The 25,553-nt window shown below is 41.6% G+C and overlaps 4 protein-coding genes across 5 annotated transcripts; all 4 read left to right on the top strand.

The window, feature by feature from the left end:
* The first annotated feature begins 1,588 nt into the window (after positions 1–1,588).
* On the top strand, positions 1,589–5,813 carry LOC118772712 (flavin-containing monooxygenase 5-like). 2 transcript variants are annotated; one of them, XM_036521275.1, is made up of 9 exons: positions 1,589–1,630; positions 2,355–2,501; positions 2,888–3,076; positions 3,274–3,439; positions 3,624–3,766; positions 3,910–4,109; positions 4,358–4,713; positions 4,909–4,981; positions 5,185–5,811. In XM_036521275.1, the coding sequence occupies exons 2-9, from the start codon at positions 2,370–2,372 to the stop codon at positions 5,588–5,590; spliced, it is 1,665 nt and encodes a 554-aa protein (XP_036377168.1). In that variant the 5' UTR covers positions 1,589–1,630; positions 2,355–2,369; the 3' UTR covers positions 5,591–5,811. The 2 variants fall into 2 exon arrangements, with proteins under 2 accessions (XP_036377168.1, XP_036377169.1); XM_036521276.1 differs by having other exon boundaries at positions 1,608–1,630; positions 2,365–2,501; positions 5,185–5,813.
* Positions 5,814–7,074: 1,261 nt separating this feature from the next.
* Positions 7,075–9,846, top strand: LOC118772714 (flavin-containing monooxygenase 5-like). The gene is made up of 6 exons (XM_036521278.1): positions 7,075–7,143; positions 7,462–7,598; positions 7,718–7,906; positions 8,381–8,546; positions 9,140–9,282; positions 9,643–9,846. The coding sequence occupies exons 2-6, from the start codon at positions 7,467–7,469 to the stop codon at positions 9,844–9,846; spliced, it is 834 nt and encodes a 277-aa protein (XP_036377171.1). The 5' UTR covers positions 7,075–7,143; positions 7,462–7,466.
* A 5,292-nt stretch (positions 9,847–15,138) lies between these two features.
* On the top strand, positions 15,139–19,675 carry LOC118772713 (flavin-containing monooxygenase 5-like). Its single transcript, XM_036521277.1, has 8 exons — positions 15,139–15,273; positions 15,685–15,873; positions 16,289–16,454; positions 17,277–17,419; positions 17,542–17,738; positions 17,907–18,262; positions 19,063–19,135; positions 19,213–19,675. Exons 1-8 carry the CDS (start codon positions 15,142–15,144, stop codon positions 19,643–19,645), a joined length of 1,689 nt encoding a protein of 562 aa, XP_036377170.1. The 5' UTR covers positions 15,139–15,141; the 3' UTR covers positions 19,646–19,675.
* A 418-nt stretch (positions 19,676–20,093) lies between these two features.
* LOC118772716 (flavin-containing monooxygenase 5-like) lies at positions 20,094–23,720 on the top strand. Its single transcript, XM_036521279.1, is given in 5 exon segments — positions 20,094–20,192; positions 21,318–21,454; positions 22,281–22,469; positions 22,931–23,096; positions 23,566–23,720. Coding segments are annotated over 4 exon segments (642 nt in total). The 5' UTR covers positions 20,094–20,192; positions 21,318–21,322.
* The last annotated feature ends 1,833 nt before the right edge of the window (positions 23,721–25,553 follow it).

Below are 25,553 nucleotides of genomic sequence, written 5' to 3'. Positions count from 1 at the left end.
CTCTCCAGGTCAGCAATACTTCCTCTGGAATGTAAGCAAAGGATTACTTCCTGACCTTGGAGACCAGCAGAAAGAACGCCTTGCTAGCTGTCAAAAGATAAGAGACTAACAGCACAGATCACATTAACATGTCAGGGCATTTAAATGGAAATGGGGGTTTCAGAATGCAATAAAGTCCTTAATATAGCATATGTGTGAAATGGCTCATGGTCTGTCATTGGGGAAAAACAAACCTGCACAATTCTACCTTTTTTAGAAGCAGTTATGAATAGAAAATACACTATATGGACAAACCTGTTGGACACACCTGTTTTTCAGGGTTTGGGCTAGGCCCCTTATCTCCAGTGAAGGGCAATCTTAATGCTTCAGCATACCAAGACATTTTGAACAATGCTATGCTTCCAACTTTGTGGCAAAACAGTTTGGGGAAGGTCCTTTTCTATTCCAGCATGACTGTGCCCCAGTGCACAAAGCAAGGACTATAAAGACATGGTTTGATGAGTTCAGTGTGGAAGAACTTGACTGGCCTGCACAGAGCCCTGACCTCAACCCCATCGAGCACCTTTGGGATGAACTGGAATGGAGATTGCGAGCCAGGCCTTCTCGTCCAACATCAGTGCCTAACCTCATAAATGCTCTACAGAATGAATGGGCACAAATCCCCACAGAAACACTCCAAAATCTTGTGGAAAGCCTTCCAAGAAGAGTGGAAGCTGTTATAGCTGCAAAAGGGGGACCAACTCCATATTAAAGTATATGTATTTGAATACAATGTAATGGACAGGCGTCCGAATACTTTTGTCCATATAGTGTAAATCATTTTGCCTTTACTGAATATAATAAATACTAATCACATTCTTCTTCTATTAAAACACTACTAAATATATACTAAAAATACTAAATAAACACTAAAAACACTTAATAAATATAATGCACTAATGTACATTTTCTCATAGTATAAATGATATCACAAGGGTTAACGCAAGGAATATTTATCTGTATTCACAGCAGCACAACAATTTCTTTAAGGGAAAATATTATTATAAATGAAATGACTGTAACATTTGTGGATCTATTATTTTGCATTGTCTATGAGGTCTAACAAATCTGTTCTGTTGTTTTGCTGATCTGTGAACTCAACATTTAATTATAAATTATACTTCTATAATTGAGTAGTTGAATAACTGATAGTTGCTTCAACTGTACATTACATTTTAACTGAGGAGTGCCCAAGGTAGTGCCAAATATACTGAAGCAGTCTGTTCTGCAACTCAGTAATTTGTTTGCATGTCTTGAGAATGCAAGGATAGCAAAAGGGGCTTGGAGTGTGCAATAAATTCATTACGGAATGAACATTTTTTATATATTCACATGTATATCTCTATTGGTAAGAATACTTTTTGTTTGCCTTCTGTATGTGACTGCATATGAGTGAACAAAACCCACAAGATCCAACTACTAATACTTTTTAATTGGCCTCTAACCAGATACAGGATTTGTGTAAACATTGGTTAGATTGGCTGAAGCCTTTTTTGGACATCAAGAAATAGTGCCCGTGTGTATATAAAGGCTTGAGAGAGTTCTGCCTACTCACAGACTCAGGGCAACTCAGGAAGATCTGAGAACACAGGTAGGGATCTTTCACTGACTTAGCCTCTCATCTGGATCTCTGCTGTTTACTCTCCTTGTCTTGTATTTACATCTGTATTGTGTTATTAATGAGAATGCAACATTATGTGGAAAGGTTCAGGTAACATTAATTTATTTGAGAATAATATTTTACATTATAGAATGCATTTTCAAGCATTCAGTTAGTCCAGGATTATTATGCAGAAGTAATTACAATTAAGGCCCTATGATGAAGCTGAATTCTAGCAAAACTGAAAAGGATATATTTGTGCATATTGAATGTTGGTAATAAATACAACACACTTCAGTGTATATTACTGAATACTGGTATAGCTTTTATCTGGTCCAGAAAATATGAAGATAAAAAGCAGAAAGCTCACAAAAATTAACAGATTCCATATATGACTGTATTTCTAAGTATATTTTCTTTGCAAAGATACAGCAGAATAACCACAGTATCTTTGCCAATCGTATTTTATCTTTTATTATTACTGTCATTTTTTCTTAACTGCTGAATCTGAACCATTTGTCAAAATAGTTCTGTATTCCTTGCCTTTTAATGTTTGTATGAAGTTTTTAGACTAAGGTAACTGTGTTTTATTGTGTGTTTTATATTGTAACACATATATAAAAGATGAACTGCTTTAAAAAATTCTGTACTATACTATTCTGAGTATACTGTACAAGATTCATCTAAATTGACTATATTACTCAATGCAACGCAGCTCTCTCCAGACAGCATGGTTCGCCGTGTAGCAGTGATTGGGGCAGGACCCTCTGGCTTGGTTAGCATCAAAAGCTGCCTGGAGGAGGGCCTGGAGCCTGTGTGTTTCGAAAGCAGTGATGACATCGGGGGTCTTTGGAAGTTTAAGGCAAGACAAACAGTTTAGCGCTACTGCAAAACTGTGTTTCTCAAGTGTCTAAAGTGTTTCTCATTCCTGTTGTTGAAACTGGTGCTTAGTATAACTGCTGTGTGAATAATGGCAATCATAGTACAGTTGTGAGCAACTGAAGACTATTTGTTTGATTTCTTATTAAGCTTGTGAATGTTCTACCAGAAAAACTGTCTGCAAAAAGCCAGAAATCCTATGCATTTCATTCCATAAACCCCAGTGGGGGGAGCCGATCTGTAATGAAAAGTTTACAAGCAAGATGCCAGAACCTTATTTGTCCATATTAATTAGTATTGTCCATATTACAGGGAATAGAAGTGATAATAGCATAGCTCTTGGGTAATCCTGCAATTTTGTCAACTCAGGAGGTCTCGGAGCCCAACCGGGCAAGCATCTACCGCTCCTTGACCATAAATATCTCCAAGGAGATGATGTGCTACAGCGACTTCCCCATCCCAGGGGATTATCCAAACTACATGCACCACTCCCGCATCCTGCAGTACTTCCGCCTCTATGCAGAGCACTTCAGACTGCTCCAGCACATTCGCTTCCAGGTGCCTTTCCTAACTCAGTGCCTTCCCAGAACAGAGCCTTCCTAGTTCACTGCCTTTCTAGTTCAGTGCCTTCCAAATTCAGAGTCTCTCTAGTTCAGTACCTACCTGGTTCAGTGCTGACTGACACCCCAGATCTTTGGCAGGTCTGTGCTTCATTTCAAAAGAGTGACCTCCCCAACCCCAATTTTGTATTTTAGACCAATGTGCGCAGCGTGAAGCAGAGACCTGACTTCTCTCGATCGGGACAGTGGGAGGTGGTGACCGAGAACAGGGAGGGACAGCAGGAGAAGCACATCTTCGATGCTGTGATTGTCTGTTCTGGACACTACTCATATCCAAACCTGCCTCTAAAAGACTTCCCAGGTGACAGCTCTGAGCATACCGCTATTACAGACATCTGCAGTGGTGGCAATAAACTTGACTGTCCTCAGAGTGATCACAACCAATTCTTAAAGAGTGTTAAGGTCTTTTCCCCTGACGCTTCAGCAATGAGACACGTGGAATGAGTTACCTTTGCAAGACTGTGATAGTCCTGAATGTGTTGCAGGGATTGAGACCTTTGAAGGAAAGTTCTTCCACAGCTGGGATTACAAAGGCCCAGAGGAGCTCCACGGGAAGAGAATTGTGGTGGTTGGAATTGGGAACTCAGGAGGTGATATTGCAGTGGAGTCCAGCAGAGTTGCAGAGCAGGTAAAAAATCTTTTGAAAAGAAAGGAAAGAAAAGACCATCCTGCATCTGGAAATCATTGCCAGAAGCACAACCCAGGATGGTCCTCAGTTCAAGCCAAGCCTTTTTTAGGGATTATTCACGTAACGATGCTTTCCTCCTGTAGGTGTACGTGAGCACTCGCAGGGGTGCCTGGGTCATACGCGTGGTGTCTGACAACGGCCTTCCCGTGGACATGAAGTACAACACTCGCTTCGTCCACATTCTCTTCCAGCTCCTCCCTGTGAATATTCTCAACTGGATAGGGGAGAATAAGCTGAACGCCATGTACGACCACACCATGTATGCACTGAAGCCAAAGCACAGGTGAGGAGGAAGACAAATGGATGTGTAAATTAAATTTCCATATGCTAACATTGTGTTGTAAGCAAACAGGAAAAGCAACTTACTGATATCTGTGTTTGTTAGACATCTAATTTATGTTTTGTAATTAAGGATATCAGTAACATGTGTAATGGCTGAAAACCAAAAGTTACATTGTTACATAGTTGTCAACAATACCATAGCTCCGAGTACACCATGCATACCTATGTCAATGATTCCACTTCCTGTAGGCTTTTCAGCCAGATCCCAGTTATCAATGACGAGCTGCCTGGTAAAATCCTGTCTGGTGGTGTAGTGGTGAAGCCCAACGTGAGGGAGTTTCGCGGGTCCAGCGTGGTGTTCGAGGATGGATCGGTGGTGGACAAGGTGGACGTGGTGGTGTTTGCCACAGGCTACAGTTACGACTTCCCCTTCCTGCCCTCCTCTGTCATGAACAAATCAGGGCATAGAGTGGGGTTGTACAAGCACGTGTTCCCCCCAAACCTTGAACACCCCACACTAGCCGTGGTTGGGTTTATCCATGCTCTGGGGGCCATCATGCCTCAAGCAGAAATTCAAGCTCGCTGGGTGACCAGAGTTTTCAAAGGTGAGGCTCTCAACGTACTAAGATGCTTGTGATTTATGGTCAAAATAACATCAAAAGTAATTACAGAGGCAGGACTTTACAGCTCTGGTCTTGGAGTGATAGGAACATTTATATACAAATCCTGTGTTGCTGATATAGTTTTGTTTTTTGGTGTCACCAAAGCCAACAGACCAATTGTTTATTTTTTTTCCGTAGGACTTAAAAAGTTGCCATCCAAGCAAGCCATGCTGAGGGCTATTGATAATGATACCAAAAGCATGGAGAAAACGTGAGTCATTTGCCAGGATATTGGCTCATATGAGACAGGGCAAAAAGCACAGAAAGGAGCAGCACTTTCTGACCTTTGAGATCTTCTTCATGCCTTTTCTCTGACACCAGATTTGAGTCAGTGGGATCATATTTATCTAAAAACAAAGGTACTTTCTTGTGTGTTCACTGATTCAATTTTCACCTATTCCCCTCTAATTCCAGCTACATCTGCTCCAAGTTGGTGCCCCTGCAGGTGGACTATGTGTCCTACATGGATGACATAGCAGGCGAGGTGGGGGCCCGCCCCAGTCTTGCCTGGCTCTTCTTCACTGACTTCGCTCTGTTCAAGAAGATCCTGATGGGCCCGGTCACTGCTTACCAGTACCGACTGACTGGCCCAGGAAAGTGGTCAGGGGCCCGCCATGCCATCTTCACCCAGTTTGACCGCATGTATCAGCCCTTCAAGACCCGGCAGGTAGATGACAAGCCTGGAAGCTCTTTCTTAGGGCGTCTGTTCACGTGGACCGTGGCATCCTTTATGGGGGCTTGTGCTGCCTACTACCTGCACCTCCACCCCCCCACAGCCCTCCAGAACCTCATCTCTATCATTAGTCCTGAGAAGCTGTGAGCAGGTTTCTCATTCAGTGCAATCTATATTCATCCATTTTCCATCTAAACTGGTTCTACCTTATATCAGGGAACCTAAGTGCATTCTATATCAGCCTGCATTTAGACTCTGATGATAGTACAAACTGTACAAACAACATGACCAAATAATGCTAGCGCAGCCTCCCTGTTAAGTATTAGTCAGAATTTCTGAATGGCTATTTTCTACTTTGATGTCATTTTCACATATAGTCATAGCCTACTCATTTTTTTGTCAGGCTAGTAGAAAAATACCATATCTATTTCTATATGTTAATATATACTTTTCAAGGAACAATACACAAAATTTTAGATAATTTAGACAAAACATCTGTTACTTCTCAAATGATGTATGTATAGTTGCTGAAGAGTACCTGGGAAAATGATTCTAAAATGTGTGTTTGTTTGTGCTATTGTATAATAAACAAAAAAGTGTATGCAATTTCTGTGTTGAAGTCATCCATTCAGTACAGTGTATTAATCTGTTTGCTATACATATTCAGCTATTTTTCTTCATAGACGCTACTGCCATTGCAACACGCATATTTTCTACATTGGGTGATATTTCTCATTTGCATTTAAATTGTGCTTACCACTAAATATTTGGGGAATTTTCAGAGGAGCGCAGATAAAATATCTTTTATCCCATAGATACTGCAAAAATAAATTCACAAATGTTAAGATAGTGATCAATAATAATAACAATAATAATTTAAAAGAGAATGTCCATAACTTTTAGAAGACTTTCAATGCTTTGATAACTTCCTGAAAAGTTTTTAGAGTGTTTAACTCATTTGTATTTGTTTAGACCATGTGAAATTATTCATTGAATTGTCATCTGTCTTCTATAGGATAAGAATGAAATTTATCAGGAAATGTGTAACTGAGTAAAAATCTTCTGGTTACTAATTACATATTTCCAAAACATATAAATTCATGATTTTCCTGCTCATGAATTTGTTAACTAAAAACTGAAACAACAATGGACAAAGGTTATGATGGGTAGAATCAACTGTGGGTAACTGCCTCATGAATTAACTTAAGGAGCCACAGCTGCTCTTCCCCTCCTGTCCTCAGAAACTCAGCTCCTGTTTGGGCTGTCTGACAAGATTCTTGCCTCGGATAAAGTTTCAGCGTGCCAGATATCCATTTTGAAGGCGTGTCTGTCTAAACTGTGTTCAAGAACTGAGACGGAGCTCACAATGTTGCCTGTTAATGCATAACAGTTTTTCTTTGATGCTGCTCCATCAAAAACAATAGCACTAAATTTTAAGTAATTTGTTTCAAAGAAATACTCAACTGCGTGTTGTGCAAGCGTGGACACTTGGACTTAATATTTCTGTTTATCACTGGCATTTTTCCAAAAATTGAAACCAGTTTCCAGTCAGATCTACTAAACAGAGCAAAGTCCAGGGTGCTGGCCCGCTGTCTGTTGGGACTTTAACTCTTTTGCAACTACTCGACTTGTGCAAGCGAGACGCTGTCTGCACTAGCACACTAAGACAACATTAAGACTTAAAGAGTCACCAGCAAGAAGTAAGTGAGGCTGAGCTGAATTCATCTGTTAAAATTTACATGTGTACATATATGTATACATACATATGTATATATGAAAAATAATGCTCTTGTGTATGAGTTAATTGCTTGATATGCATAGCTGACTAATGAATTGAAGAAGCTGAGATAAATGTTTTCATTATTACTGATTACAGAGATTAAACCTTAAAACTGTTTTTTTTTTTTAATCATTACCCAAATGTGTGAGTTCTAAAATATGTGGTATGTGATAAGGATGCATGTCTTATTAAAAATCTTCTGACGGATTTTCTGTGTCCCTAACACCCCTTTGCCTAGACGCCATGGCTCGCCGTGTAGCAGTGATTGGGGCAGGAAGCTCTGGGCTGGCCTGTATCAAGTGCTGCCTGGATGAGGGGCTGGAGCCAGTGTGCTTCGAGAGCAGCGATGACATCGGCGGCCTCTGGAGGTATCAGGTGAGGTCAACAACCACCAAACTGTTTGCTCAAGAGCACTGGCTTATTATTGCAGTTGAAGTTATACCTCAGCCCCTCACAAAGTTACTATTATACCTACCTCTTTCCGTGGTCTGCAGGAGAGGCCCAAGCCTGGGCACTGCAGTATCTACCGCTCCCTCATCGTTAACACCTCCAAGGAGATGATGTGCTTCAGTGACTTCCCCATGCCGGCCCATTTCCCCAACTACATGCAGAACTCACAGCTGTTGCAGTACTTCCGCCTCTTTGCTGCACATTTTGACCTCCTGAAGTACATTCACTTCCAGGTTATTCCTTTATCTTCATCCTGCCTCTGCAGGTAGCTATCAGATTCTTCTTGGATTCTCTCTAACACTGAAAATGGAGGCTACTGTGGTGCAGAAGTTCAAAATCCTGTTCTTGAGGAAATCGGTTAGATTTTTGATTTTCGTTGAAACACACGTTTAGTGAACTTAAGCACCACCTGCTGGTGGTAAACAAATGTAGCATGACAAACCAGGTTCAGCGTGAAAGCACCTTCCATTCTATTCCAAAATGTATTTGTGCAGGATTCACATACAGAACTGAATCCCTTGGTTTCCCAATAATTTGAACTCTGAACCCACAAAACCCACACAGAGCCATATTGGTAGTTCTTCCTCTGTTCCAATGGCTATTATTAGAGCAAAGCCCTGGGGTCATAGCGGAGGGTCAATGTCCCAAAAAAAATGAGATAATCTTTCTTTTTGGAAATGACTGTCTTCTGATTGCCTTTGTGTCAGACCAGTGTCTACAGCGTGAGGCAGAGGCCTGACTTCTCTCAGTCTGGGCAGTGGGAGGTGGTGACGAGAAACAGAGAGGGATGTAAGGAGAGGCACATCTTTGATGCTGTCATGGTGTGCTCTGGACACTACACACATCCTGTCATACCACTTACAGACTTCCCAGGTAGTTGTGCTATATTCTTTAATCATTGTAGCATAGATGTAAGGCACAGGGCTTGTAACCAAAGGTTGCCTAAGGTTTGATTCCCTGCTGAGGCACTGCCGCTGTACCCTTGGACGAGATATTTAACCCACAATTGCCTCAATAAATATCTGTCTGTATAAATGGATCACAAGTAAAAATTGTGACGTATGTAAGGCCCTCTGGCTAAGTGCTAAATGACAATAATGTAATGAAATGTAATCAAATAAGTGAGGAGGAAGACTCTCCTAAGTGGCATTGTGTCTCTGGAATATAGCTGCTGGTTGTTTTGGACGTGTAATGAATTGGATGTGTTCCCCTGCCATGAATATAGGAACATGCATTATTCTGACAGGTCATTCAGGTTCAGTAAACATATTCATTTAACAGGTTTCAATTTAGTAGAATGTAGAATGTATCTCTCAGTTTTGCTCTTGCTAGTTTGTGCCACTTTATAGGAAAATATGTCCACCTTTGCATAATTCGGAGGATATAATAGGACCCTGGTTACCTTTTTCCTCAGTGACTGAGCATATTGTTGACCCTGTTGGAGTCAGTGCTGTATTTCTCTCCAGGTGTGGACTCTTTTAAGGGAAAGCTCTGCCACAGCTGGGAATATAAGGACCCACATGATCTCCATGGGAAGAGGGTTGTGGTGGTGGGGATTGGTAACTCTGGAGGAGACATCGCTGTGGAGATAAGCAGGGTTGCAGAGAAGGTGCGGATACACTTGTTAGCCTGCAGCAGTGTTTTAGGGAGCACCAGTATGTATCTGCAGATATACACCAGCACCGAACAGAAGTTCATTATTCAGTATTCAGTATTAGCTGTAAAGTATGGATACTTGTCTTTTAAATGCAGTCATTACAAACAAAATTAGATAACACTGAACAGAAGTTCATTATTCAGTATTCAGTATTAGCTGTAAAGTATGGATACTTGTCTTTTAAATGCAGTCATTACAAACAAAATTAGATAACACTATGCATAATTTTCTTCACACTGTGGGAGACCAAACAGTGCACAGAGTGGTATCAGGATATTTTCGGTGTACTAACAGTTTGTGTGCTTTCCACAGACATTCCTCAGTACAAGGCATGGTGCCTGGGTGGTAGGCCGGATGTGCGACAAGGGGCTCCCTCTTGACATGATCATGATCACTCGTCTCATGGGCTTCCTGCCACGTATTGTGCCCAAAGGCTTACTGAACTGGAGTGGGGAGAGGGGCCTGAACCAGAAATATGACCACCGACTCTATGGCCTCCAGCCTGAACACAGGTAACATACACAAACGCAGGTCGTGCCACACTCCCAAGTATGCAAGTTGAGAATTGAGCTGATGGATATTTTGGTACTCTGTTGCAGGCTCCTGGACCACAGACCTCTGATTAACGATGACATTCCCGGTCGCATCCTCTTGGGGGCGCTAGTCATGAAGCCAAACCTTCAGGAGTTCCAGGGCTCCAGTCTGGTATTTGAGGATGGGACTGCGGAGCACCAGATCGATGCTGTGGTCTTCTGCACAGGCTACTACTACTCCTTCCCCTTCCTGCCCACCTCCCTCTTTCCAGGCCCCGGGCACGAGCTCACCCTTTACAAGCATGTCTTCCCACCCTCTCTAGAGCACCCCACACTGGCCATGATGGGTCTATTCCAGACCAAAGGTCCCATCATGCCTGTGGTGGAGATGCAGGCTCGCTGGGCCACAAGAGTCTTTGCAGGTGATTTTACCCATAGCTTTCAGGAGCGATTTATGCTATGCTATTATGCTATGATATGTTCACACTGGTCAAAATTGAGTGTACCTAGCCAAGCCTGTACTGGAACATCCTTATTCCACACCTCATGGCATTACAATAAACATACATACATTGACTTCGCCCATCCTTGGGCATATTTAGGACCATATTACAATATTAAAATGTGAGCTAAGAAGGGGCCAGAGTGAGATATGCCTGCAGTTCTTGTAAATTTAAAAATAATGCAACCATGTTAAAGTATAGCTGAATCCAGGCTAGTGTAAATGTAGCCTTTGTGTATCTTGACATCAGAGTAGGGGACATTATTTCAGGTCAAACAATCCTATGCCTTCTAGACAGCACATTAATGCCTACTACCTGTTCACTAAGCCACTGCAATAGCACAAAAATATTCTTTTCAGATCATTTTTTCCAGATTTCTGTTATTTTCATACATATGCCGTGGATTATGTTTTAAATATTACTCCACAAAATTAAAAAAAAACAACAGCACAGGGCTGGCAAAGGATATATTGCCCTCCTGATTCAGTTTCCGTACTGATTCACACCTGCATTTTGTTCCTGGTTTGTTATTGCAGGATTAAACCAACTTCCTCCAAAGGATACCATGTTGCATACGATTGAGTTGGAGAGAAGAAGATATATAAAAAGGTACTGTAAACAGGAAAAGGAAATTTTGGTGTTGCTACATGAATATAAATAAGGATGGCAGTCTGATTTGTCTTGCTCTTCTATCCTGCCAGTTATCCCTCTCCCAGGCTTGCAGCTCTCCAGGTGGATTTCATCCCATACCTGGACGACCTGGCGCGGCAGTTCGGAGCGCGGCCCAACTTCTTGGGGCTGTTGCTGCGGGACCCTCACCTGGGTCTAAATGTGCTGCTGGGCCCCTGCACCCCGTACCAGTACCGGCTGTGCGGGCCAGGAAAGTGGGCGGGGGCTCGCCAGGCCATCCTCACACAGTGGGAGCGGGTTGCCCAGCCAATGAAGACGCGTTCTGTACCAGAGCCCCACCGTTCATCCCTGCCTCTGTTTCTTACTCTGTCTGGCGTCACCCTGCTGCTCGCAGTGTTCTATATCCGAAATAACCCCCCTGACTTCTTACAAGACCCTGCAGCCCTCCTGAGCAGACTCTGGTCTCTGACCATGTGGGGAGAATCAGCCCCTGTCTAACCCTGAGCAGATGACTGAGGGATGACATCACTGGAGATATAGTACAGTATTTTCTGCACTCTGCACAGTACAGCACAGTATTTTCCCTGGGGGGCTTGAAAAACACAGACTGACTCTTAACATTCTTTTTTTTCTGTAACAATGAATGCAAATATTGTGAATACAATGCACATACACAAATAAATAGAAGTTGATTAGAAATAACCTGTACATTTATCACATACCACTGAAACAGGACACATTGCCATTAATAGATCATGGTCCATGTAAGTGGTCAGAAAAAGCTCTGCATATAAGCTCCCAGTGGTGGACTTTACACTTCATCTCCCTGCCACATCTGCTCTAATTCATCTCATTACTCATTAAGTTGGCTGAATCCATAGGGTCTGTAGCCTCTGATCTGTGCTGTAATTATTACCCAAAGGAACCCACTGTACACAAATTACTGTGCTCATGTTGGTCTTTGATAATAGCTGCAATTTGTTTACCATTCCATGATGACAAATCGATTTAAAATGGTACCTCTGATGTGGCCACAACGAGATTCAATCCTCCTCTTCTCTGCATAGAGGTGATGATATGTAATACAATGTGTTAACGCCATACCTTAGAGATCTGCCAGATTTTTACCCATGGTGTAAGAATTTCACATCTATCCGCAGCACTGCAAATGCAGCTGCTTAATCACACAATGTGGATGCTGTGAAACCCATACATACTGGGGAAAAAGTGGAAAAGGAAAAGCTGTGGGAGTATATCTTCTTTTTGATGGATTTGTTGGATATCAAATGTAACTCACCACCTAGCCTGAGATGTGTTGACTAGAGTATGAGTTTATTCCAGTGTTTACAAATCCACTTCCTCAGGCAAGCAATAGCATCTGAATGCCTCTAATCCACCCATGTTTCACATCAGCTGAAGAAGTATTTGCATTGTGAGGATGTGCATTTGAATACCTTAAGTACATACAAAGTCTTCCTAGTTAAGGGAGACTGTGTGGGGGTTGGAGAAAAGAAACCAGGGTCACTGGTTAATCTTTTATTCAGTGCTGCTATTTTTGTCCAAGAGGCAAGGTAGAGTAACTGGCTTGCTACTGTCCTTTGCATTGTAAACGCATCATTTCTAAACTAGTGTGTGTTGTCATATAATGGGGTTCTGTCAGGTTTCTAAAGGTTTAGTAATAATTTTCTGCCATGTAAATCTAATATTCTAATATTTAAAAATAGCGGTATCCTAAAAACTAAATGTTTAGAATACAGATTACTTGCACGGCTGTATGTATCATCTGCTTTTGAATATTGTTTCATATGATTGTTATACATCTGTTTTCTACTGATGTCTTTTTCAAATGTTTCCAATGGTTCCTTTCACTAGAGAACTAGTTTACTGGTTTAGCAAAATAGGTGTTGCCTTTCCAAAATTACAAATAACTGTTCAGATTAAGATCTCAAACAGATGCCTTTGTTTTCTTTCATGAATTTCCCATTGGAGACAGGGTTTTGAAAACAGCTAAATAGTTTTCCTGAGGGACAGGAATTTCACTGCCAGTTTCCTGGCATTACCTTGTAGAATTTTGCCTACTGTTTTTCTGCACATCTCAGGAAACCTTCTGGAGCTTCATTTAGTTTCATGTGACAGTATTAAATCCATGCTGAAGCTGTTTTATAAAAGATATTCAAAACTCTAGATAGAATGAAACACCACTTATCAAAAATGTAAAGTTTTAGAATGATGAACAAATATATCAATTTAATAACTGTAACAGTTTTCAGTGGAGTACCTTTCAGATTGAACTATATGGTTTTGTATTACAGATCTGTGTCGACTTGCATGAATGAACATTAACTAAACCCCATCTTTTCCTGTTACATCTTCTATATTCAAACACTGGTTGTTTTCTGCACTAAGCCAATCATTTCTTGAGTTGAAATGAACATGCACTCAATGGATAATCATTCAGTTGGTCATTAACTTCTTCAGTTCAATCAAGTCGGTCATTCTTTTTTGCCTCAATAGAGTCTGTATCTGAAAAGTGCTTTTACTTCAGGGTTTCACCAAACTGCATCACAGTATATTGAATTCTGAGTATGAATTCAGTTAGAATTGCATTACTTTTCCCTTTCTGGTAATTTCCTTGTAGAACACCTTGATGAGTCTTGCTGTCCTCTCACAAGCCTGATCATCTAAACAAGTCTTGTCTGCAGGTGTGCTGAAGAAATCTCATTTGAAACAATTAAGAGGAGTTGCAGTAGAGCACAGTTCAGAAATTAGCTTCAGGGTCAGAGGTTTTTTTTGCCCGTAAACTCCTGAGACCAGAATTTAACAACAGGGTGATTAGAATGCCATTTGACAAATATATTTATGTAAATCTCTGGAGGTTCACAAACTGAAACAAAGAAGATTAATGTGCTTGCACCTGCCAAAGGAATGCCCACATGATTTAAAAGTTAATCCAGGTGTCAGGAGGTTAACGACACTTGAGGTATCAGGGAATGGGGATATCAGAACAAGTAGTTCTCTGTGAACAGAGTTCATGACTGCATTAGTACACTGCCATTTTATGACTGTATAAGACAAAGATGAACTGTGAGTAACTGTCTTAACTTGTTTTAAGCAATACACCTGCCTACATCATGACAGATTTGGTTGTGTAACCTGTGCTACAATACTTTACCACTCAGATCTATTGTTTTGTCTCATCGCCTTCATGCACACATAAATGCATTTGACTTTGAACTATTTCCAATGGTAAGTTTTCAGTGTGCATGTGAAAGCAAGCATACTACAGATTGTCATATATATTTGGAAAGTATTGAAGTGTTTTCATAGGTATGATATAACAGATATAACATTATCTAAATATTATGTATATAGTGGGCTCTGGTTTACATGGTATGTATTGTATGGTTAAAGGTTATTGAGGGAAGGTGAACAGGGAAGACAGTTGCAATTTATGACAGTTCAGTTGAGTAAATTTCATAAAGGGTAAATCTAGGGTGACCATACGTCCTCTTTTTCCCGGACGTGTCCTCGTTTTGGGACCTAAAACATCCGTCTCCAAATGAGGACATGTCCGGGAAAAAGCAGACGTATGGTCACCCTAGTAAATCATGTAAATCTAATTTTGTAATAACTAGTAGGAAAGTAGAAATAGTTAATAGAATAGGTAATGGGAGGTATTTTTTGACTTACCTGGTTATTTATTACTGGATCAGAATGTGTCATTAACTATGTAGCTAGCAATTTGTAAGCATGCAGCTTTGACTGTGATTTTAAATGGCTTGACCTTAGGAAACTATCATTGTTTGACCTTGAAATATTTAAAAGCTTATGGCTTATGAATTGAATTGAAAAGTATCAGGCGTCTTTAACTTCTAACATTAGGTAGTGACTGACTACAGTGCAGTAAGCTTGCATAGCTTAATACAATTTCTCATAATACATACATGTCATAATAACAAAATAATTTGATGTGAAGCACTCAAAAGAATCTTGACATAAAATGCAACCAGGTAAGGCTGCAGTTATTTATAAAGGCACATTTGTTAAAATCAATAATAGTGATATGTTCATAATTCATGTGTGTACGTGGAAAGCCTTTTCCATGCAGATCTTTTATGCCATCTGTACCCCTTTCCCAGGACGCCATGGCTCTTCGTGTAGCGGTGATTGGGGCAGGATGCTCAGGGCTGGCCTGTATCAAGTGCTGCCTGGATGAGGGGCTGGAGCCAGTGTGCTTTGAGAGCAGCAATGATATTGGTGGCCTCTGGAGGTATAAGGTGTGGTCATTCTCCCTGCTTTATGAAAGCATTCATGGGGTGACAGTGGCAAAGAAATGGTCATTTCAGAACAAAGGAATCCAAACCAATGTTTAGAATTATTTTTTAAAAAGTGCATTTGATTGGCCAGAATCTCTGAGGAAAAACTGCATTAGGCACTTTTAATCAAAATGGAACACCCACAGTGCTGGATGGTTTTAATTTACTAAATTGATTTCCTGTTGTTTCTCAGATTTGTCAGTTGTATTTGACAAATAATACAACTTCCTTTCACATGATAATGTCTCATTTACTATTGTTTCACTGGACACATCTGTCTAGTTGTATAAAGACCTCTTATTTACAAACATAACTACTTTCCGAATGTTAAAAGTTCATTCTAAACTGAATCTTTTCACCTTGGACTCAAAGGAGAAACCAGAGCCTGGTCGAGCCAGCATCTACCATTCAGTCATCGTCAACAGCTCCAAAGAGATGATGGCCTACAGCGACTTCCCTCCCCCAGCAGACTTCCCCAACAACATGCACCACTCCCAGGTCCTGCAGTACCTGCGCCTCTACGCAGAGCAGTTTGACCTTCTGCAGCACATCCGCTTCCAGGTCAGAATTCTACCTGAACTCATAGTGTGCGGTGTCCTTTCAGAGACCTCAGTGAGAGAAGAGATCAACAGCTGCATGCCCTCAGTCACACTCTGTCTGCTGCATTCATCACCTGTGGGAGCACCCAATCCAACATATCAAATTTCATTTTTTTTCCCATCTGTTGGCCCTCTCAACAACAATTTGATGAAGTGCATGCTGTAAATCAAATCCAATTCATATGACTCATTACATTTTATGAGGGAGACACACACAGACAGACACACAGCTTATTTTACAGTGTGACCAGAGCCTATATGGTTCTACACCTGCTCCACAGGTAACTCAAAGTTTGTAACAAACCTGTGAGATGGATGCAAGTATCCCAGGAAACCAGTGACCTGATCTGACTTCTTGCTTCCTGTGTGTGTTTCAGACTAGTGTGTACAGTGTGAAGGAGAGGCCTGACTTCTCTCATTCAGGCCAGTGGGAGGTGGAGACTGAGAGCAGAGAGGGTGACAGAGAGAGGCACATTTTTGATGCTGTGATGGTCTGCACAGGCCACTACACACAGCCCCACCTCCCATTGAGGGACTTTCCAGGTGCCAACCGTGTTCTATTTATTATGTCAGCACAAACAGTCTTATCTCCAGATAAGCACAAAGCTTTGGTTTTAATTCAACATTTACAACTTACCTTTGACCCTCACCCAGAAAAAAACGCCATATGGCGATATCTAAAACTGACTTGCATAGGTTTTTATGTAGTATCCATTTATACAGTTAACAATTTATTAATGCAATTGAGGCCAAGTACTGATGCCAGAAGGACAAATACAGTATTCCTACACAATGGTTATTATCTGCAACCCTCTGGGTATAAGTCCTGACCCCAGACCATTATTATTATTATTATATCACAATTCCACACATTCACAAAATGAAACATGACAACTTTGCTGTTTTCAAAGGTTAATGATAACCTGGATATCAATGCAATGGAGGATGCAAAGAACTTACATAAGGCCATAGGTCTTATCTACATCATTTACATAGGCTTTACAATCACCAAAGAAACCACATACTTCTTTCTGTTGACTTTGCCAACTGTGTCAGGGTTCCACTCTACACAGTGTACCTACAAAGACAGTTTTACTATTCATTTCAGTAACTGATTCCATTAGTCAGTATGACTTGCAATACTCACATATGATATACTACCTTGCACTGTCATATTCTGACTGAGGAAATTCAGGAACACGTGCAAATTCAAAATCATCCCTTCAGAAATGAAATTCCCAAAAGGGTGATTTTGCATTCCAGTCTGTTTTAAAATCAAACACTTCACATCAAGTACCAAAAACCTATATACTGCACTTACTGCATCCATAACCTGAGGCAATCAAGCCTTTTTCTATGTTTTAGGCATAGACACCTTTACAGGGCGGTACTTCCACAGCTGGGAATACCAGTGCACCCGGGGACTAGAGGGGAAGAGGATTGTGGTTATTGGGATTGGGAACTCAGGAGGGGACATTGCTGTGGAAAGCAGTAGAGTTGCAGAGCAGGTAAGGCATTTGGATTCTGCATTTGCAGTTTTTCATGGATATATCCCTCATCAGGAAAAATAAATCCAGCAGTGGTACAGACTGTCCAGCTAGTCAGTTTCATTTTCTGGTCAATCCTGCAGGTATACCTCAGCACTCGACGGGGAGCTTGGGTGGTCGGTCGCCTTGGTGACAATGGACTCCCCGGTGATGTGATGAACAGTACCCGTCTGTTTGTGCTACTGCAGCGGTACATACCATCTTGGGTCGACCGCATTGTGGAGCAGAAATTAAACCACCACTTTGACCACCGCCTGTACGGGCTACGACCATCACATGGGTAAGGATCTGAGGAAGTAAGCGTGAATGTTCAAATGGAGGGTGGTCTTGCCCTTTCTTGGCTTGTGAAGCAACACCGTTGCCCTTCAACTGCAGCACTTTTGCTTTAATTAACGGCATAGATCTCACAATTGGTTATAAAGATGTCGTTATTGCTGATCTCTGGTAGGTTTTTCAAACAGATCCCCGTAGTTAATGATGACCTACCTGGACGCATCATCTCAGGAAGGGTGGTGGTGAAGCCCAACGTGAGGGAGTTTCGTGGCTCCAGTGTGGTGTTTGAAGACGGAACAGTGGTGGATAAGGTGGATGTAGTCGTGTTTGCCACAGGCTACAATTATGACTTCCCCTTCCTGCCGTCCTCTTTGAAGGCAAGGGCTGGTTATCGGCTGTCTCTTTACAAACAAGTCTTCCCTCCGAGTCTTGAGAGGCCCACTCTAGCCGTGGTTGGCTTCATTCATGCTCTGGGAGCCGTAATCCCCCTGGCTGAGATGCAAGCACGATGGGCGACTAGAGTCTTTGCAGGTACGAAATCTGCTGCTGATCTCACCCAAACCTCTCCTAGGACCTGTGGCTTCTGTTAGTGTATCTACACTGGTCACGATTCAGCTCTTTTTGTTGCATTTATACTAATTAAGGTCAGGTAAATCTGTGGAACTTGAACACAGATGTAAATGACTAATGCTTAATGTTTTTTGAGACAACACAGCCTGAACTAAGTACACTTGAATGTGTCCAATAATGACAAAATCTAAGAATAGATTAATCTTGACAGCACAGGTATTCTATTTCTCCTTAGCAACTGTCCTTTTTTCAGAATGCACACAGTATTTAAATACTTTGACACTGGCATTTGTGCTGTTCCCTATCTAATCCAAAGTCGTCATTTATTTTCCATCAAAACTGTATGCGCACATCTGTGAATTTCAGCAAACTGACTATTCCAGTTTTGAAGCTCATCAACAACATAATGGACATATCTGAACGGTGCTTTGAGGATGTAATGGCAGAGCAGAAAAGTATGAAATGAAAAGGGTCAGAGAGTGGAATGGAAGGAAAGATTTCTTCACATCAGTTTTGTGTTTATTGGAACTATACAACAAAGTATAATAACTGATGCATTTTCCAAAGCCCGTTCATACCAAGTTCCCTGAAAGTACATCATTTTCTGACTGCACTATACTCAGTTATTTACTGTAGCTTATTGCTTTCTATATTCTGTCAATATAATGCAGATAAATTTGTTCTCCATATACATTTGCGTACAGCTGCAGATATCAATTTTGCTTGAGAATGACTGCATATTATCATACTTTTGTTTCTAGGTTTACAGAAACTGCCACCAGAGAAAAACATGCTTCTGGATATCGAGAGAGAAACAAAGGAAATGCATCAAAGGTCAGACTGAAGCAATGAGTGTGAGATTTATGTGTCACAACTTTTGCTTCTTGTCTGAGACTGTCATATCCCCACAGGTTTGCCTGCTCAGAGCGTAACCCTCTCCAGGTGGATTTTATCGCTTACATGGATGACCTGGCACGGCAGTTCGGAGCATGGCCCAACTTCCTGGGTCTGCTGCTGCGGGACCCTCGCCTAGGTCTAAATGTGCTGCTGGGCCCCTGCACCCCATACCAGTACCGACTGTGCGGGCCGGGAAAGTGGGCGGGGGCTCGTCAGGCCATCCTCACACAGTGGGAGCGGGTCACACGCCCATTTAAGACAAGAGTCGTGCCTGAGCCTCGCCCTTCCTCCCTGCCTCTGTATTTTACTGCATGTAGCGCCACCCTGCTGTTAGCTGTCCTCTACTCGATGAACAAAATCCCTGCTGTCCTGCAAAATCCTGCAGGCCTCTTGAACAGACTGTGGTGTTTGACAGGCACAACGTGGGGAGAATCAGTCCCTGCCTAACCCTGAGCAGATGACCAACGGTTGACATGCACTCACAAAATGGCAATTGTATTTGACCAATCTGAAGGAAATTCAAGTTTTAGACGTTTTTAAACAATTTCAAATAAAATATTCTTTTGGTATTGTAACATTTTACTCTATACTGTCTGGCATGAAATTCGTGGGTGTCTGCTCATTTATTTTTAAGTCACCTTTTAAATGATTGTGATTTACGGTTCAGCTGTTTTTTTTTTTTTTTTTTTTTTCGGTCAAATGTTGCACCTGAACAAACTGGGGCGTGTGTTTTGCAACTTGCAGGAATCATTTTCCGCGTCGACACACTGACATCGAAGCAAAGTCCGAGTTTGTATAACTTCCACTCCGCCCATTCCATTCTGTGGGGTTTCTTGCGTCTAAGGGAGGAGTATGTGGGTATATTCGTTTTTTTTTTTCGTTCTTTGCTGTACTTTTGACATTGGAGGGCAATAAGCATTAATCACAGACTGAAACGGGAATATAGGGAATAATCATCTCGGAAGCTGCTGGTATAGAAAGTTGTACCGTCAAGGTAAGTGTGGTGTTTTGTTTTTAGGAAATGGCAACAAAGGAGCGGAAGTGATATTCATTTGTAATGATAACCGAATCTGGCTAGCTGGGTAGTCTGAGAGAAGTAATGTTAATGTGTTCCTCTAATGGAGGAAGTAGAATGAGCAACAGGGAACGGAAACTACAACTGTCAAATGCAACCCTTCCGCTGGTCTTTAACGTTCGTTTGAAATGGCTGTGGTACAATTAGGTCTATGTCGAAACGCTGGCTTCTCGTCAATTTAGTACGATTATGAAAATGTCTGTAGCACATTTCAATGCATAGGTTACCAAGAGACTATCAAGCACTATCAAAGTTACTTTTTAAATTTCGACAACCCAACTTAATTTTCGTAAATAAGGGTACGCAGCTTGCTTACCTGTTTACATGAAAGCTCCATCATTATACAATGCACAGACCAGCTGTATCTACAGCTTCTGTCCCAGTGTCGGATATGATCACAGTAATCGTGTGAAACAATATTTGTTGACAATATGGGCTAGTTGCAACGTTCTTTGGAGCCTAGACCACTGGGTGCTTCCCGCACTTAAGTATCTGTACTCCATGTCACACATAAATGTGAGATAAATACATGTTGGATACTACATCGAATTGCGTACAATATAATGTAAATACCTCAAGAGGATTTTTCTCTCTTTGGGACGATAAAATATTATTGTTCTACTGTTCCATTTCATTACATAACCTGTCGGTGTAGTCTGGAAGGATTGTCAACAGCCGCAAGTTTAGTTGGGGACATTCACTCCTTATATGGGTTTTTGCTTGTGTTGTACTCTGCCTCACTCGTAAGTCGCTTTGGATAAAAGTATCTGCCAAATGAATAAATGTAAAGGGATATTTCATGTGACATGTTCCACAAAGCCTATTCATAAACGTTAGCCTACTCCCTAAGCTAACAGACAAATCATGTTTCTTTACTGTAGACAGACATGACTACAGCTGCTGTGCAGTGGGACTGTGAGGGAAAGGTTTATGCTATAACAAAAGAGATTCTGACAAATTCTCACCTTCAGACCATCTTCACTGATGGTGAGGAAATCGACAGTTTACACTTTTACACAGTTTTCACATAACTCCCACCCACAGACACCATGGCCCGCCGTGTAGCGGTGATTGGGGCAGGATGCTCAGGGCTGGCCTGTATCAAGTGCTGCCTGGATGAGGGGCTGGAGCCAGTGTGCTTTGAGAGCAGCAATGATATTGGCGGCCTCTGGAGGTATAAGGTGTGGTCAGGAGTTGCCCAGAAAGAATACTTCCCACGTCCTTGATTTACAAAGGCGGTTACCTCGTGAACTCAATGTTTTTTTAGCCCAGTGCTTTTTAAACGACTGTTGTAGCTAGCCGGGTTGTGTTTGCTGTGACAGCGAGCGGCAGCCCTGAGTTATCTTCGAAAATAAAAACCTGTTTAATGGGTTTACTGTGCTTGCGGTCGTCGTTTAACATGAATTCAACGTCTCCTGAAAGCAAATTTTACTTAACGTGCAGTAGTTTCAACAGTACAGAAACTAGCTAGCTAATAGCCTTGGCTACAATCGCTGTTGCCAAATTATTCAAACGATGGCTAATGTGAAACTGGTCGCTAAATAAATCCACACACGCCTATCAATATCATCTACTATACTTAATCTTTACTCCAAAAAAAAAAAAAAAACGATCTAATGTCTGTTTTTTTTTCTTTTTCTTTTTCTTTTCCCGGGGAGCGGGTTTAAGGCTTAGGTTCAAGTTGATTGTGCTTGCGTGTTTTTTTTTCTTTTTGATAATGATCCAGTCAGTAAAAGTGGCGCGCTCACAAAACGTGATCAGGGAGAACGATATTCCGTTTCCAAATTAAACTTTTATTCTAGAGAAATTAATTTGTTGGGGACAAAAATAGTACAAATATACTTTAAACATTGGGGGGACTCCCTCCCCCCGTCTCCCCTCGTTTCCTACGCCCCTGCTCACACATGGTCTTTACGTGTGTAACCTAAGCTACAGTCTTGCTTGATCAAGGCTCAGTTCAATGTGAAGCAGGTGCTCCATTCCCACTGTGTTTCCTCTAACCTGCAGGAGGAGCCAGAGCCTGACAGGGCTAGCATCTACCATTCCGTCATCATCAACACCTCCAAAGAGATGATGTGTTTCAGCGACTTTCCCATCCCGGCTCACTTCCCCAACTACATGCACAACACCCTGATCATGGACTACTTCCGCATGTATGCAGAGCACTTCCAGCTCATGCACCACATCCGCTTCAAGGTGAGACCCCCCAGTGTGGGCAGAGCTGTCACGCGGCACCAGAGCTGGAAGCACAGCCGCATTTAAGTGGCGTTGAAATGCCAAGCGCAGCGTTATTACAGATTCCAAAAACACTGCGTAATGGGAGCGTCACGCAGCTGCAGAGGTGCTGTGAAGTGAAATTGTGCTTTGGACAGAGTTAGTGTCTGTGAGTCAGTGTTCACCTGGCAGCTTGAGGGAATTGACTTCTGCAGGTGCAGAGCATGGGATTTGAGAAGCATTCTAACCCTTTCCATCCTCAGTCTAAGGAGGTGCACATTGTTTGTGCATTGTGATTTAATTTCCATATTTATAGACATCCATGATTATATAGGTGATTCGTCACCTATCCCACAGGTAGCTGTTGTCAAGGCTGGGAGAGACACTGTGTAGCAAGATGACAGCGACCTGATCCAACTTCCCAATTTTCTCCCACGTTTCAGACCGCTGTCTGCAGTGTGAAGCAGAGGCCTGACTTTTCTCGATCAGGGCAGTGGGAGGTGGTGACCGAGAACAGGAACGGTAACAAGGAGAAGCATATCTTTGATGCTGTGATGATCTGTGTAGGACACCATGTTCACCCCCATATCCCCCTGAAAGACTTTCCAGGTAAATTCAGTTTGCCTGTTTCTGTAAGAACAAGCAGAAATGAAGCACTTGACTAATTTTGCGCTTTGCACATGTGATGTTATATAATGGTTGGGGCAATAATTCATTAATTCAGAGTAAACTTTGTACTACATTTTGTAGTTAAAACGGCAAACCAAACATTCTTATCTTGACTCTGTTGAAAAGAGGTTTTTTGATCTTTTATCAAATGCTCACTGGGCAATCTAGTCTGAAGCACAGCACATTCCATATTTTGTTGACAGCTATAGCAGGACACAGAAGTAAAGGTATATGTTTGTAAAAGCAGTTACTGGTATAGCTTGGTTGCACAGTTGGAGAAGTATGTTTTCATGAACAGACAACAGGTTCTCTATTTTCATTTGCTTCATTTGCTTTATGGATAGAAACTGAAAAAAAATCACGGAAAATTCAGGAAACATATATTATTCATAGCCTCTCTTCCCACCAGGAATCGAAACATTCCAGGGGAAGTACTTCCACAGCCGTGACTACAAAACCCCAGAAGAGTGGTGAGGGAAGAGAGTGGTGGTGATAGGGATTGGGAACTCTGGAGGAGATATCGCTGTGGAGCTGAGTAGAGTCACCAAGCAGGTACGTGTCTGACAACCCAAACAAAATCATGATGAAAAGCGGTAATGCTACTGATAAAAGACATTCTCAAATATTTGAGCTGATATTGACAGAGCAGACACTTTGCTTTGCAGCCCCGTTTCAGGCTTTGATAATGTTAATGGTTTGGAACAGCAGTTCAACCAAGAGATCAGAAGTGAGGTTGTTGAGAAATAAGGTGTATTGGTGACATATTATAGGTAATAGGTGACAGGACTGTCCAGTGCTTTAATACAGCTGAGGCAAAGAGATTTAAGCCAGTGCTGAGACTTCTCTGTCTTCTCTCCAGCTGTTCCTCAGTACGCGACGGGGTACATGGATCCTGAATCGTGTTGGAGATAATGGAATCCCACTAGATCTGCATCGTTCATCCCTGCCTCTGTTTCTTACTCTGTCTGGCGTCACCCTGCTGCTCGCAGTCTTCTATATCCGAAATAACCCCCCTGACTTCTTACAAGACCCTGCAGCCCTCCTGAGCAGACTCTGGTCTCTGACCATGTGGGGAGAATCAGCCCCTGTCTAACCCTGAGCAGATGACTGAGGGATGACATCACTGGAGATATAGTACAGTATTTTCTGCACTCTGCACAGTACAGCACAGTATTTTCCCTGGGGGGCTTGAAAAACACAGACTGACTCTTAACATTCTTTTTTTCTGTAACAATGAATGCAAATATTGTGAATACAATGCACATACACAAATAAATAGAAGTTGATTAGAAATAACCTGTACATTTATCACATACCACTGAAACAGGACACATAGCCATTAATAGATCATGGTCCATGTAAGTGGTCAGAAAAAGCTCTGCATATAAGCTCCCAGTGGTGGACTTTACACTTCATTTCCCTGCCAGATCTGCTGTGTGGGGGTTGGAGAAAAGAAACCAGGGTCACTGGTTAGTCTTTTGTTCAGTGCTGCTGTTTTTGTCCAAGAGGAAAGGTAGAGTAACTGGCTTGCTACTGTCCTCTGCATTGTAAATGCATCATTTCTAAACTAGTGTGTGTTGTCATATAATGGGGTTCTGTCAGGTTTCTAAAGGTTTAGTAATAATTTTCTGCCATGAAAATCTAATATTCTAATTTTTAAAAATAGCTGTAACCTAAAAACTATATGTTTGGAATACAGACTACTTGCACAGCTGTATGTATCATCTGCTTTTGAATATTGTTTCATATGATTGTTATACATCTGTTTTCTACTGATGTCTTTTTCAAATGTTTCCAATGGTTCCTTTGACTAGAGAACTGGTTTGGCAAATTAGGTGTTGCCTTTCCAAAATTACAAAAAAGTAACTTGTGACAGAGTGCTGTCACTACAGTTGAGTATGCGCTCTGACTGCCATAACAACAAGCCTGGCTCTTTGGCGTTGCGGTCAAAGATGCAGTTTGGTACCCCGTAGACTCGGGTTCGAGGTTAGGTGGGGTGACTGCTCTCGCCCTTCGCTACATAACTTTTCAGATTAAGATCTGAAACAGATGCCTTTGTTTACTTTCATGAATTTCCCATTGGAGACAGGGTTTTGAAAAAAAAAAAAAGTTTCCTGGCATTACCTTGTAGAATTTTGCCTACTGTTTTTCTGCACATCTCAGGAAACCCTCTGGAGCTTCATTTAGTTTCATGTGACATAATAACATCCATGTTGAAGCTGTTTTCTAGGAAAATATTCAAAATTCTAGATAGAATGAAACACCACTTATCAAAAATGTAAAGTTTTAGAATAATGAACAAATGTATCAATTTACACAAATGTTTCAATTTAATAACTGTAACAGTTTTCAGTGGAGAACCTTTCAGATTGAACTATATGGTTTTGCGTTACAGAT

The sequence above is a fragment of the Megalops cyprinoides genome, chromosome 2 (genome assembly GCF_013368585.1).
Source record: "Megalops cyprinoides isolate fMegCyp1 chromosome 2, fMegCyp1.pri, whole genome shotgun sequence".
Taxonomy (NCBI): domain Eukaryota; kingdom Metazoa; phylum Chordata; class Actinopteri; order Elopiformes; family Megalopidae; genus Megalops; species Megalops cyprinoides.
The sequence above is the reverse complement of the archived record's forward strand: the minus strand, read 5'-3'. Positions and strand labels throughout refer to the sequence as shown.

What these genes read in the sequence shown, in the direction of transcription:
- LOC118772713 (XM_036521277.1), top strand. Translation starts at nt 15,142, where the DNA reads ATGGCTCTTCGTGTAGCGGTGATTGGGGCAGGATGCTCAGGGCTGGCC. An exon ending in TGCAGCACATCCGCTTCCAG is followed by an intron (nt 15,874 to 16,288) that starts GTCAGAATTCTA and finishes TGTGTGTTTCAG; the next exon opens with ACTAGTGTGTACAGTGTGAA. An exon ending in GGGCTACGACCATCACATGG is followed by an intron (nt 17,739 to 17,906) that starts GTAAGGATCTGA and finishes GATCTCTGGTAG; the next exon opens with GTTTTTCAAACAGATCCCCG.
- LOC118772712 (XM_036521276.1), top strand. Translation starts at nt 2,370, where the DNA reads ATGGTTCGCCGTGTAGCAGTGATTGGGGCAGGACCCTCTGGCTTGGTT. An exon ending in GCACTGAAGCCAAAGCACAG is followed by an intron (nt 4,110 to 4,357) that starts GTGAGGAGGAAG and finishes CACTTCCTGTAG; the next exon opens with GCTTTTCAGCCAGATCCCAG. An exon ending in ACCAAAAGCATGGAGAAAAC is followed by an intron (nt 4,982 to 5,184) that starts GTGAGTCATTTG and finishes CTCTAATTCCAG; the next exon opens with CTACATCTGCTCCAAGTTGG.
- LOC118772714 (XM_036521278.1), top strand. Translation starts at nt 7,467, where the DNA reads ATGGCTCGCCGTGTAGCAGTGATTGGGGCAGGAAGCTCTGGGCTGGCC. An exon ending in GCGGCCTCTGGAGGTATCAG is followed by an intron (nt 7,599 to 7,717) that starts GTGAGGTCAACA and finishes CGTGGTCTGCAG; the next exon opens with GAGAGGCCCAAGCCTGGGCA. An exon ending in ACCACTTACAGACTTCCCAG is followed by an intron (nt 8,547 to 9,139) that starts GTAGTTGTGCTA and finishes ATTTCTCTCCAG; the next exon opens with GTGTGGACTCTTTTAAGGGA.